The sequence below is a fragment of the Prionailurus viverrinus genome, chromosome B3, assembly GCF_022837055.1.
Source record: "Prionailurus viverrinus isolate Anna chromosome B3, UM_Priviv_1.0, whole genome shotgun sequence".
In the NCBI taxonomy this organism is placed as follows: domain Eukaryota; kingdom Metazoa; phylum Chordata; class Mammalia; order Carnivora; family Felidae; genus Prionailurus; species Prionailurus viverrinus.
The window spans coordinates 69,097,146-69,110,658 of record NC_062566.1 but is presented as its reverse complement, the minus strand read 5'-3'; the positions used below and the strand labels follow the sequence as shown (position 1 = coordinate 69,110,658).

General features: G+C 45.1%; 1 protein-coding gene across 11 annotated transcripts; it reads left to right on the top strand.

Moving 5' to 3' along the window:
• Positions 1–3,132: 3,132 nt before the first annotated feature.
• HAUS4 (HAUS augmin like complex subunit 4) lies at positions 3,133–12,920 on the top strand. Of its 11 annotated transcripts, none has more exons than XM_047861603.1 (12): positions 3,133–3,346; positions 3,977–4,153; positions 4,818–4,948; positions 5,298–5,376; positions 7,494–7,651; positions 7,741–7,872; positions 8,336–8,470; positions 9,438–9,534; positions 10,181–10,326; positions 10,691–10,821; positions 11,166–11,234; positions 12,445–12,920. In XM_047861603.1, the coding sequence occupies exons 4-12, from the start codon at positions 5,322–5,324 to the stop codon at positions 12,626–12,628; spliced, it is 1,107 nt and encodes a 368-aa protein (XP_047717559.1). In that variant the 5' UTR covers positions 3,133–3,346; positions 3,977–4,153; positions 4,818–4,948; positions 5,298–5,321; the 3' UTR covers positions 12,629–12,920. The 11 variants fall into 11 exon arrangements, with proteins under 11 accessions (XP_047717559.1, XP_047717561.1, XP_047717557.1 ...); XM_047861605.1 differs by having other exon boundaries at positions 3,133–3,354; XM_047861601.1 differs by lacking the exon at positions 3,977–4,153.
• Positions 12,921–13,513: the final 593 nt, after the last annotated feature.

The window sequence follows — 13,513 nt, the reverse complement described above, 5'->3', positions numbered from 1 at the left end:
ACTCAATCTCATGACCCTGGGATCATGACCTGAGCAGAAATCAAGAGTTGGATGCTCAATCGACTGAGCCACCTAGGAGCCCCTGTTTTTAGTTCTTATTTATTTATTTATTTATTTAGTAATCTCTGCACTCAACATGGGGCTCAAACTCACTCACAACCCTGAGATCGAGAGTCCTGTGCTCTTCTGACTGAGCCAGCTAGATGCCCCTGTGTGAGTGGTTTTTTGTTTGTTTGTTTGTTTGTTTGTTTTAATTTGGGGGTAAAAAAGGAGGGAGGGAGGGAGAGGGAGAGAGAAAGACAATGAATTCTAGGGACTCTCTTGCAAATCTTACTTGCTCAAGGACATCAGACAGTGTGCAATTGTAATATCTTTTTTCAGTACTTTGCTGCAGTTTTGATTGCCCAGATGGTCTATGGGCTAAATGTTGTAGTCTTATGTAGAACTGGCCTATACAGTCCTTCACTTCAGCTGGGCCAGTGTCCTCTTGAACCCAGAAAGCAGCTTGGACTCCCTGTCCCTGCCTATGCTTGCTGGGATATTCCTCCATTCTAAATGATCCGAATTTTCTCTCCTTTTAGGCCCAGTTAAGATAAGATTGATTTCATAGTCTTTACTATCCATTCCTGCAGAAAGAGTTCTGTACCTTTTTTTAAGTTTCTCTAGTATTTATAACCTTTAAACATTTTTTTAAGTTTATTTATATCGAGAGAGAGTGTGCACTCACATGAGCAGAGAAGGAGGGAGAGAGAGAATCCCAAGCAGGCTCCATGCTATCAGCACAGAGCCCGACGTGGGGCTTGATCTCACAAACTGAGATCATGATCTGAGCCGAAATCAAGAGTTGGACACTGAGCTGACTGAGCCACCCAGGCAACCCTAAGATTTTTTATTTTTAAGTAATCTCTACACCCAACTCAAACTTAGAACCCTGAGATCAAGAGTCACATACTCTACTGACTGAGCCAGCTAGGTGCCCCTCTAGTATTTATAATTTGCTTTTAGTATTTATTTGCTTCTAGTATTTATTATTTGCTTTTCGTGTGCATGTCTTATCTTCTCAACTAGATTATGAATTTCAGGGCAGGGACTGGGTCATATTTATCTATGTGTCTCTCTCAAGACACTTAATATGTGCTCAATAAGTGTCAATTTTAAAATTGACTATCAAAGACACTTTGATAGTCTTTCCAAAGCACTTTTCAGCCATTATCTCATTTGATCATTACATCAACACTACGAGATTGGAGGAGCTAGAAATATGTTATTTCCTCCTTGTGACAAATAAGGAACCTGAAGCCCAAGGTCACAAACAGAGAGAGAGAGAGCTGGAACAGATAATTACATATGAAGGTTTGAGCCAATTCAAGGTTTCCCATGGCTCTCCCCCTCGTTGCCCTCTGCACTATCTGAAGACAGGCCTCTTCACCCTTCACCTTTGCATTCCCCAAGTCCTTTAGAGCTGTTTAGCCAAAGCTTTGTAGTACCAGATTATAAAACTTGACAAATACGAGACATGAAATTTCAGTAGATTTCTGATCAGCTCTGAGTCACCAAAGCATGCTTGCTATTTTGTTCCAAGTGTCGTTTGTTAGGGACATTATGCCTGATATTTAATGATGCTGCACCACAGAGCTGAGGAAGCATAAATGATTTTTAAAAGCCGTAGAAAATGACAGCACTTTAATATTAAGCACGAAAGGTGGCAGCTGACAAGATGACCAGGGATATAAAATTTCTGCACTGGATCACACTATTCCTCTATGTATTGCCAGTAGAACTCTCTGGTTGGTACTAAAGGAAAATATGAAACTCTCTACCACCCTGCACACCTAACCAAGATTCCTGCCCCACCACCCCAGACTACCAGCTTCCCTGATGCAAGAGATTTGAGAAACTTGGTGTAATTTACTTAGCATCAAATATTATTTTAGAAATAATTCACTTAATGATTACATTCCAGTCAACTTTGAAAAGAGGGTGGGAGTGAGTGGTGTTTAAGACAGAGAGAGGTAGGGGAACCCCCTTGACAGAAGTAATGATCTTGGGTTAAAGTCTGTAGGCAGCCTCAGGTCAAGCCCAGTGAGAAAGTCAGTCATCCCCTCCCTCCCATCCAGCCTCCTGCTGGGACCCCTCATTGGCTGAAAGTAGGGCATATGGAAACCCTGAAGTATTTACAGGCAGTCCTTACTGGTTATCTGGGGGGCAAATGGAAGATATCTAGCTCATTGGTCTAGAGATGGGCCCGTGACCCAGTCTGGTCAATGAAAAGTCACTGGTCATATGGGAAAGTCCGCTATGTACTTTGGGAAAGATTTTCTTCCCTGACTGTTGCAGGAAGAAGGCTCCTCCCCTTCCTGCCTGCTTGGGATGCTGTTGAATTGGATGTACTTCTTGGATTTCTGCAGCTACCCTGTAACCATAAGGAAAATGCAAAAAAACATGACCACAGAGTTACTAAGAAGCCTTGGGATCTCCAGCTCCAGATTTATTATTAAGCAAACTATACAAGTCCCTGTAGTTTAAAAAAGAAGGAGAGAAGGTGAAAGGGAGGGAGGGGGGAGAGGGAGCGAGCTAGCCTGAGAGAGCGAGGTGAATGAAGGATGAGAGATAATGAAGTTAGAGGAGCCTGGGAGGAAATTAGATTGGAAGCTGACCCAGGGGGCAGCGCCAGAGTGAAGAGACTGGCAGGCTTAGTGTGGGCGGCAGGTGTAAGGTTCAGAGGGCCATTGGGTCCGATTTAGACTCTGTGAGCTGCGACCATGAACAAGTCACTTAACTTCTCGGCGCCTTAGTTTTCCCCTCTGTAAAATGGGTATGATAGTGACTCTCTCGTAGGATGCCTTAAGAACTGACGTAAGAACTAAATGAGGAACCCGCAAGGCAAGTAAAGCCTATTGACATAGCTCTTGACTCATTGTAGGCCCTCGATAAATGTTAGCAATCATTACCATTTTCTCTACATTTGCCCTCAACAAAGGGGAGGCCCTCAGAAAAAGGGGCAAAGAGGCCTTCCCACCCCGCACTCCAAAAGCCGAAAAGCCGGGCTCGCAGGTGGTTGAGGACTGAGGGCGCGCGCTCGACGAGGGGCGGGGCCTGCAGTTCCCGCTTCAGGCGGGGCCCCGCCCCTCCTCCCTCCCACGGGGCCGCTGTGCACTTTCGGCCTTTTCCCCCTCTCCCCCGAAGTTCCTGCTCAGTCCACCCGGGCCTAGCTTCCCCCAACCCCAGTGCAGGCCCGAGTGAGAGGTTCCGGAGCCCGGGTGCGGGCGGGATTTCGGCGTGGACGCTGCGGGCCATCCCGCCCCAGGCCGCTCCGCACTGCCTCGGGAGCTTCAGCTGCCCCATGGTGTGCAGGTTTGCCTCTGAGGGTCGGAGGGCGGCGCGGCGGGGAAGAGGAGTGCTGGGAGGGTCAGTCCGGCCAGCCCCCGGCCTCCGGCTCGGCCGCCCTCGCCCTTGGGAATCCTTGGCTGCCCAGACGGAAGGGAAGTAGGCGCCGGAGAGCCCTCTCCGCATTTTGATTCATCTCGGGCCCTGTAAGGGTCACATCTTGTGAAAATACCTGTAAAATCAATTTAACGTTCAGTGCAGCGTGTAAAGACAGCTCTAAGAATTTAAAAGACGCCTGAGTCAGAACATTTAAATGCTTGGGTCCCTGTAGCAGCGTTTTAACACGTCTGAGTGCAGAGGGTGGAGAATCGAGTCTGATTGTCGCCTTCGTTCACGCCCTGTAACATTTTAAAAGGGTAAAGAAAAGCACCCTAAGAAAACCCCAGTGGGCAGTTCCCCTAGGGAGGGAAGAACAGCTGACTTTTTTGAAATTTGGATTGGTCCTCATTTCCGTCTGCGAAATTTGCCTGCAGAACTTAGATCAACAGAATTGTTAAAACACTGAGTTTAACTAGTGGCTTTTGTTAACGAGTTGTGTTATTAATTCTTGATGTCTCATCCAAGGCAGGATTTGTTATCTCTTTTGCAGGCGAAGAAAGTTTGGCACCAAAAAGCATTTCCCTTAACTTCACACAGCAGCAAATGAAGTCCTAGCATCTGGACTCCTCATCTGTGTTCCTCTCTAGACCATGTTACAAAATAAATGAGTAGTAGGGGCGCCTGGGTGGCTCAGTCATTAAGCATCCAACTCTTGATCTTGGCTCAGGTCATGATCTCGTGGGTGGTGGGATGGAGCCACTGCCCCACCAAGGGCTCTGCGGTGACAGCATGGAGCTGCTTGGGATTCCTTCTGTCCTCTCTCTGCCCTTCCCTGCTCTTGTTCCATCTCTCTCTCTCTCTCTCTCTCTCTCTCAAAATAAATAAGTAAACTTAATAATAAATGAGTAGTTACTTTGATGCTACTCATAAAACAAGGGAGTAAACCAAATGTTCTGTGAACATCAAATGTTAAATCCTAATAACCTTCAATGTCTTCTTTGGGAGGCTCAGCTGCCCTTTGGAGTTTAATACCTTACAGAGAGGACAGGGTGGAGCAAAAAAATGGAAGATAAGGTCAAGGGAAAAATTTTGTCTTGAGTCCAAACTGTGCCCACCTTTACTGCCCCTTTGTGTTGATGTCATCCTTTTCAGTGTACTCCATGTTCTGGCAAAACACCCCACAGCCCACAGCCCAGCCTTAGCTGTATTAACTACACCTTTGCATTGCTCTTTTGGCACCGACCTCCCTGTCAGTCTTCTTGTCATGCTCTTTCCTCCAGGTGCTCTTTACTAACGCTGCTATGTGAAAACCAATGGTGGTTGTTCAATATGGAATGATTTGTCATTCCTGAAGGATGATTCTAAAGTTAATGATCAAAAACTACCAACAGGTCTTAGATGAAAGGACAAGTTAAAGAAGTACAAGAAACTATTGTGGAATTTGAAAATGGAGTTATTTGACTAGGGAAAAAAAGCAGACATTGACTCCCCACCCTCCCTTCCTCCAACTCACTCATCACTGGCAAGTAGCAACTCCGTTTTAACTTGGACATAATGGTGAGGGGAGGGGAGCATCGTCCTGTTCAGTGAATTGGAAAATTTTCTTTCCAAAGAAGGTTCCTTTTTAGAAGGCTTGGAACAAGTGGAAACATTTATGTGCTTAGAATGCAAATTGTTTTGCCACTTAGAAGTCTGTCTATAAAACTTGCAAGAGCTTGGGACCCATGATGTGCAATATAGTCCCTCCCTGTAAGAGGCATCCCTGAAGTTCCTCCCCAGCTCATAGACAACAGAAACTTGAACCCATGGTAGTTTTCTCTGGAGCAGCAACCCAGTTTATTCACTTTGTGTTTTCTTTCACTCACTTCCAGAGATAAGAATTTCAAGAAAATCAGATGGCATCCGGGGATTTCTGCTCACCTGGAGAAGGAATGGAAATACTCCAACAAGGTAAGGGCTGCCATTTGAACGAGATTTGATGACTTCTCCAGAGAGATCTTATCCAGGTTCTTGCTTTCTATAATAAAAAGGATTTATAAAGTTCACCAGTATGGTTTCTTACATAAAAGCCTAAGTTTCTGGGGGAAACTAGAGAATACATAAAGATTCTTAAATACTCTCTTATTGGAAAACATATTACACTGGCTCCTATCAAGTGTCTGCTCCTGCAGTGGACTAAAAACTCATGCTGCTCTGATGCTGTGTTAGCAGGCATAACCTGAATGTAAGGCTGGCCAAAAAACTCTGTGAAGGCTTCCTTCCTACCTGCATCTTGAATTTTCTCATATCTTGTACTCTAAAATCTCAGATGCTTCCATATCGTCTCGTATCTTGAATTCTTCCATATCTCACACCCTTTCTATATCTTGAATCCTTCAAGAACTTGAATCTTCTACATTTTGACCATTTCCATGTTGATCCTTCAGTGCCTGAGGGGAGAAAAAGGAGATTTCTTATTCTTCAAAGGGACTTTCTGAGGGTCCAAAGAATGAAAGTTTGATTGTTTGGTAAGTAGGAGTAAAACAGAGGACCCCAGCAGAAAACGTGTGACAAAAGAGATAGAAAGGCCGATGGGGTGCCTGGGTGGCTCAGTCGGTTGAGCGTCTGACTTCAGCTCAGGCATGATCTTGTGGTCTGTGAGCCCGAGCCCCACGTCCAGCTCTGTGCTGACGGCTCAGAGCCTGGAGCCTGCTTCGGATTCTGTGTCTCCCTCTCTCTCTGCCCCTCTGCCACTTGTGCTCTGTCTCTTTCAAAAACTAAATACACATACATTTTTAATTTTTTTTAACGTTTATTTATTATTGAGAGATGGAGAGACACAGAGCATGGGGAGGGTTAGAGAGAGGGGGAGACACAGAATCTGAAGCAGGCTCTAGGCTCTGAGCTGTCAGCACAGAGCCCAACACGGGGCTCGAACTCACAAACTGCGAGATCATGACCGGAGCTGCAGTCGGTCGCTTAACCAACTGAACCACCCAGGAGCCCCAATAAATGTAAATTTTTAAAGAAAGCCCCTTGAACCTATGGAATAACCAGAGGATCCCAGTTTCCTGCACTTTTTCTCATACATGTGCTGCTCTGAATCCAGGTGGGTTACTCAACTCTGTTTACGATAAGAATTCCATTAAGTTTTTCACTTATCCCTAAGAATATACCTTTTCTCAGTCTTGCTTATGTGACCAGAGATCACATCCAAAGGAACTTTACATAGTTTTTTTGCCCCCTTCCTCAAGAATTCTAGTTATTCAGTGTGAATGAGGTATTTGGGGTACTGTGGTGATCCCTACTAAGAGGTCCCTTATTCCTGACTCTATTTGTATAATATTTTCCAACTGTACTTCCATTTTCTAAGCTCTTAGTTTTATTATCTCATTATTATTTTTTTAAGTTTATTTGTTTTGAGAGAGAGAGAGAGAGAGAATGCACTCAGGGAAGGGGCAGAGAAAGAGGAGGAGAGAGAGAGAATCCCAAGCAGACTCCACACAGTCAGCACAGAGCCCTATGCAGGATTCAAACTCACAAACTGTGAGATCATGACCTGAGCCAAAATCGGTCACTTAACTGACTGAGCCACCCAGGCACCCCAAATCTCTTAGTTTTATTAGAGACTCATTCCCTAATCCTTGATCAATATCTTTGTATATATTATAAATACTTGTTACTTTGAGTGTTGCCTCTAGTTTATTTGTGGGGTTTTTTTGTTTGTTTGTTTTTTTAAACATTTCATTAGGGGCGCCTGGGTGGCTCAGTCAGTTAAGTGGCCAGCTTCGGCTCAGGTCATGATCACACGGCCTGTGAGTTCAAGCCCTGTATCGGGCTCTGCATTGACAGCTGGAGCCTGCTTTGGATTGTGTCTCCCTCTCTCTCTGCCCCACGCCTTGCATTCTGTCTCTCTCTCTCTCAAAAATAAATAAACATTAACATTTCTTAAAATAAATAAAAATAAATAAGTAAACATTTCATTAGATTTAAAAACTCCCCTACCAAAAACCTTTTTGAAAGTGTTAAGCTAAGAGTTATTCTCAATTATATATAATACCATCCTTGCTTTTTTTTTGTCTCTATGGGGACATCCCACGAAGTGTGCAGCAAACAGCTTCCTCCTTGTAACCTGAGTGAAAAGGACCTGTTACAAAACCCACACTTCAGCAAGCTGCTGCTGAGTCTCGCACAACACGTAGATGAGAGTGGCTTAAGCCTCACCCTGGCAAAGGAGCAGGCTCAGGTAAGAGCTCTCAGGGGAGGGATGATAGGAGGAAGGGAAAATCTTCCAAGAGAGAGAAGTTCCTACCTGGGATTTTTTTGGTTTTCTAGGCATGGAAGGAAGTTCGACTGCATAAAACAACATGGTTGAGGTCTGAGATTTTACAGAGAGTCATTCAAGAGCTGCTTGTAGACTACTATGTGAAGACACAAGACACAAATTTAACTTCTGAGGACAAAAAGGTGAAGCAGGAGAGACACAGGAGGCATTGGTTACCACCTGCAGGAATGACTAGGCCAACTATGGCTTCGCCTGATTGTATGATCTAGGGGAAATAGGAGCTTTGAGTAATGGTTATCAAAAAAGAACTGGACAGGGGGCACCTGGCTGGCTTGGCGGGTAGAGCATGCCTCTCTTGATCTCAGGGTTGTGAGTTTGAGCCCCATGTTGGGTGTAGAGATTACTTAAAAATAAAACCTTAACAAAAAAAAGGAAAGAAAGAAATGGACCGTAGTTATGGGGGAAGAGGTGGGTGTGTTGTTAGGGTTTTGAAAAGGAAGACTGACAGGAGAAAGCGCTGGCAGCTGAAGGGGATAACGTGTTTGAGGACTTTAAAAATGTGTGAAGAACTGGTATATGAGGATGGAGGAGGTGGAGTGGGAGAAATTTTATAGTAACCTCTTTTTGTTTTTTATTCTCTTTCAGTTTCACGAGACCCTTGAACAGCGGCTACTCGTGACTGAACTGATGGGGCTGTTAGGGCCCAGCCGGGAGAAGGAAATGCCTCCGCTGCTAGGGGTGGAGAAAGCCGACCTTCTGGAGCTCATGCCCCCCTCAGAGGTTGGGAGTGGGCAGATACGGGGACCAAAGAAGTGAAATGGCTTAATTTCTCCCATATACTTAAACGTGGTCTCGTTACACTTTATTGTTTTTTCAAAAATGATATGCATTAATTTCATGGGGGGGGGCCAAACTCTAATAAATAAGAGAGAGAGATGTTACACAGAAGAGAGTAAAAGCTGAAATACTACATCTAGAAATAAATACAGTGTTTTATATATAACTTGACATAAACGGTATTATAGCCTCCATGCTTGTATAATGAATATAATCCGTTTTCACTGAATATATTTTGGACTTTTTTTCGAGTCAATAAATAAACATAAATAAACCGATAGTTCCTAAAGCACTCCAAGCACAGTGCCAGGCACGTAGTTTGTGCTCAGTGTTCTTAGTATATCATCAATTTAAATCACTGGTAGGATTCCATTGTGTGGGGGCACCTGGCAGGCTCAGTTGGTAGAGCATGTGACTCTTGATCTCCAGGTGGTGAGTTTGAGCCCAGGATGGGGGGGTGGAGATTACACTAAAAAACCTAAAAAAAACCAAAAGGATTCCATTGTATGAATGTAGCACAGTTTGCTCAACGTTAGTGATCGATACGGTTGTTTCTACATTTTGCTGTTAGAAACCACACTAATAGGATCATGCTAGTTCATAGGTGTGGTTTGCCTTTGTATGATTATTTCCCGGAGTATTAGTACTTGGGGTGGGATCAATGGGTCAAGAGGATATACACATTAAACATTGGTGCATATTGCCAGCTCCCCACTTTTTCATCAACATGGGCTCTTAACCATCATTTTATCCTTTGCAAATTTGCTAGGCTAAAAGTGAATCTCCTTGATGTCTCTTGAGGCATTTTCTCTGGTTATCAGTGAGATACTTATCATCCTGTGCTCATCGGCTGGATCTTCCTAGTTCTAACGGTCTATTTGCATCTCCCTTCTCATTCCTGTGGATGTAGGATTTTGTGTGGATGAGAGCTCGGCTCCCACTGGAAGTAGAGGAGCAGCTCAAGAAGAAATGTTTCACCCTGCTGTGCTACCATGACCCCAATTCAGGTGAGTGCTGGCACTCTGTTCTGTCCACAGCTGACCTTCCAGTCTCTTGGTCTGCTCTTCTGAGAATAACTTGTTGAATTATAGATTTGCGACAGAAGCTAGGAAGCACTGGAGAGGGTTCTTTCCTTGCTGGTAGAATACAAGCAAGGAATTGTGTGAAAACCAAGTGGGAGTGTCCTCTTGCTACAGGGAAGGATGAATTCATTCTTAGGAGAATCGGAATGGAATAGGGAGGAGAGTTCAAGCTAATAGGTGTTCTCCTTATCTTATTTATTTGACTTAAGAATTAAGGGCCAAATCTGGAATTAAAGGTAAGAGCGAGGGGCACATGGCTGGCTCAGATGGAAGAGCATGTGACTCTTGATCTCTAGGTTGTGAGGCCAAGCCCCACGTTGGGTGTAGAGATTACTTAAATAAATAAAATTTTAAAATAAAAAATAAAGGTAAGAGGAAAGAGAACTTAATTATGAGAAGTGGGCCATTTTAACAGGACATCAGAAGATAACCTGAAGAGAGAATTTGTAGAGCTAGATAAGGGATAAGGCACTGAAATGCCTCATAATGGCCTCATAATGGCCTCATAATGGCCTCAGAAGGGCAGTAGCAGTTAGGGTTTTCCTGTCTAGTCCTCTGTTTCTTTGCCCAGATTCAGACAGTGAAACCTTGAAGGCGGCAAAGGTGTGGAAACTGGCAGAGATCCTGGTGGGTGAGAAGCAGCAATGCCAGGATGCCAAGAGCCAGCAGCAGGAGCAGATGGTGCTGCTGGAGAAGAAGAGTGCCACCTATTCCCAGGTTTGTCAGGGCAGTGGGATAGCCACTCCCCCTTTTATCCTGGCCCCAGGGGCACTTTGGGGGAAGCCAAGAATATTTTTTTCTAATGTTTATTTATTTTTGAGAGAGAGACAAAGTGTGAGCAGGGGCGGGGGCAGAGAGAGAAAAAGACAGAATACAAAGCAGGCTCCAGGCTCCAAGCTGCCAGCACAGAGCCCGATGGTGGGGCTCGAACTCATGAACTGTGAGATCATGACCTGAGCCAACGTTGATGCTTAGCCGACTGAGCCACCCAGGTGCCCTGAGGAAGACAAGAATTTCTGATCTGCCTTCTTTACTACTGACTTTGATTTTGCCCTCTTCTTCCTGCCTCCCGGGGGCTCAGGTGCTTCTCCGCTGCCTAGCCTTGCTGCAGAGGCTTCTTCAAGAGCACCGGCTTAAGACTCAGTCTGAGCTGGACCGCATCAATGCTCAGTACCTAGAGATCAAGTGCAGTGCCATGATCCTTAAGCTGAGGTGAGCTTTGACCCCTGTGGGTCCAAGGAACTCTGTCTCACACACCACCCCCTTCAATCGTCACCCTCATCTGTCTTTCCTCTCCACCATGCCTAGCACCTTGTGGGTATTAGCCTTTGGATTACCCATAAGCATTCACCATTCCTGAGTCTTATTTTTAAAGCCTTCTGAAATAGGTGCTTTCCTGTGAGATGAGATACATTGCTCAGGAACTCAGAGTGACCTTGCTTGTCCTGTCACTGTTTAGCCCACACCTTGACCATAGGCAGGTACTCTCTGTTGTGTTCATAACTTTGCTGTTGTCAGGGATCATCAGGCTGATATTTCTTTCTTCTCTTTGTCAGGATGGAGGAGCTAAAGATCTTGTCTGACACTTACACTACTGAGAAAGTGGAAGTTCATCGTCTCATTAGGTAAGAACTCCCGGGGTGTCTGGGTGGCTCAGTCGGTTAAGCATCCGACTTCTGCTCAGGTCATGATCTCATGGTTCCTGAGTTCAAGCCCCACGTCGGGCTCTGTGCTGACAGCTCAGAGCCTGGAGCCTGCTTCGGATTCTGTCTCCCTCTCTCTCTGCCCGTCCCCTGCTGCCACTCTGTCTCTCTCTCTCTCTCTCTCAAAAATAAAATAAACATTAAAAAATTTTTTGAAAAAAAAAAAGGTAAGAACTCGTGAGGACAGGGTGCAGTTACTCAGAGCTGGTCCTGTGTTCTCCATACCTATTCATTTTAACGTGGTCACATTCTTGTCTACTTTCTTTCTTTTTAAAAAAAATTTATTAATTTATATTCAAGTTAGTTAACATACAGTGTAGTATTGGTTTCAGGAGTAGAATCCAGTGATTCATGACTTACATACAACACCCAGTGCTCATCCCAGTAAGTGCCCTCCTTAATGCCCATCCCCCATTTAGCCCATCCCCCCACCCACCTCCCCTCCAGCAACCCTCAGTTTGTTCTCTATATTTAAGAGTCTCTTATGGTTTGCCTCCCTTCTGTTTTTCTTATTTTTCCTTCTTTTACCCTATGTTCATCTGTTTTGTTTCTTAAATTGCACATATGAGTGAAATCATATGACATTTGTCTTTCTCTGACTTATTTTGCTTAGCATAATACACTCTAGTTCCATTCACTTTGTTGCAGATGGCAAGATTTCATTCTTTTTGATTGCTGAGTAATATTACACTGTATATAGGGGCACATGGGTGGCTCAGTTGGTTGGGCGACCAACTTCAGCTTAGGTCATGATCTCCTTGGTCCATGGGCTCGAGCCCCATGTCGGGCTCTGTGCTGACAGCTCAGGGCCTGGAGCCTGCTTCAGATTCTGGGTCTCCCTCTCTCTCTTCTCCTACCCCCCTTGTGTTCTATCAAAAATAAATAAACATTAAAAAATTTTTTAAAAATTACACTATATATATACACACACACACCACATCTTCTTTATCCATTCATCTGTCGATGGACATTTGGGCTCTTTCCATACTTTGGCTATTGTTGATAGCGCTGCTGTAAACATTGGGGTGCATGTACCTGTTTCAATCAGCATTTTTGTATCTTTTGGATAATCTTGTCTACTTTCTGAGGAGCCAGATCCTTATATTGTATCTTCTGTTCCCCGGGTGTATAGGGACCGTTTGGAGGGGGCCATCTGCCTACAAGAGCAGGACATGGAGAAGTCCCGACAGGTCCTAAGCACCTATGAGGTCCTTGGGGAGGAGTTTGACAGGCTGGTAAAAGAGTACACTCAACTCAAGCAGGCAACTGAGAACAAGCGCTGGGCCCTCCAAGAGTTTAACAAGGCCTGCCGCTGAGCGCTGGCTGGTGGGGGTCTGGAGGTGGACTTCTGCTCCGGTGCTGCCTCCCCCTCCTGCCAAAAGGACCACCTCCACCTGAGGCCCACCTTCACTCCGGAAGTGTGGGGACACTTGCTTGAAGCCCTGCAGTGGTTTAGGCACCGTCCTGGTTTTTCTTCCTTGTTTACAGTGACTGAGTCTCTTCTGGGAAATGTAACAGATTTATATAATTTTATGTGCAACTATTTGTCAGTGTCAGCCCTATAGGATATTTGATTACCTCCTGAATAAAGTGATGATGCTTCCTTTGGGCAAGGATGAAAAAAGAACATGAAAGGTGGGTAAGGAGGAGAACTCAGTGGATCCAGACAGACCGATGGATAATGCCTCTGCTAGCAGTGGGATGCAGGAGTGCAGCCTGCCCACCTGGAGCCTTAGAGGCTTCATTCTTGGAGAGCAGACTTGGATTACATCTGGCCTTGCTCTTGAAGAACTGTAATATCCAGAGGAGTGCTCGATGCCAAGGCGGGGGGGGGGGGGTGAACTATTCCATCACCACAGCTCTCAGTGGGGCAGTCCTGATAAAGCAGCAGGGCACCCAGCTCTGTTACTAGAAGGGACACCCGCCCCTTGGATTCCTGGTTCCCTCTGGTGTGGTTTGAGGGTTACTTTTTCCTCTGAAAGCAGAGAGTGGGAAGAGATCACCCTGAGGGACCAAGTTTCATAGTCCACTTATTTTAGAACAAGGCAGGGCCCTGATTGGCATCACAGTCGGGGACTGAGAACAGAAGCAGAAGACCTCCACCCTTATTTAGAAGAGCCTACCTAGCTTCTCAAACTTCTTTCAAGGGAGGCTGTCTCGAGGCATTCTGCTACAATGAATAACGATGGTCTTGGATTGCT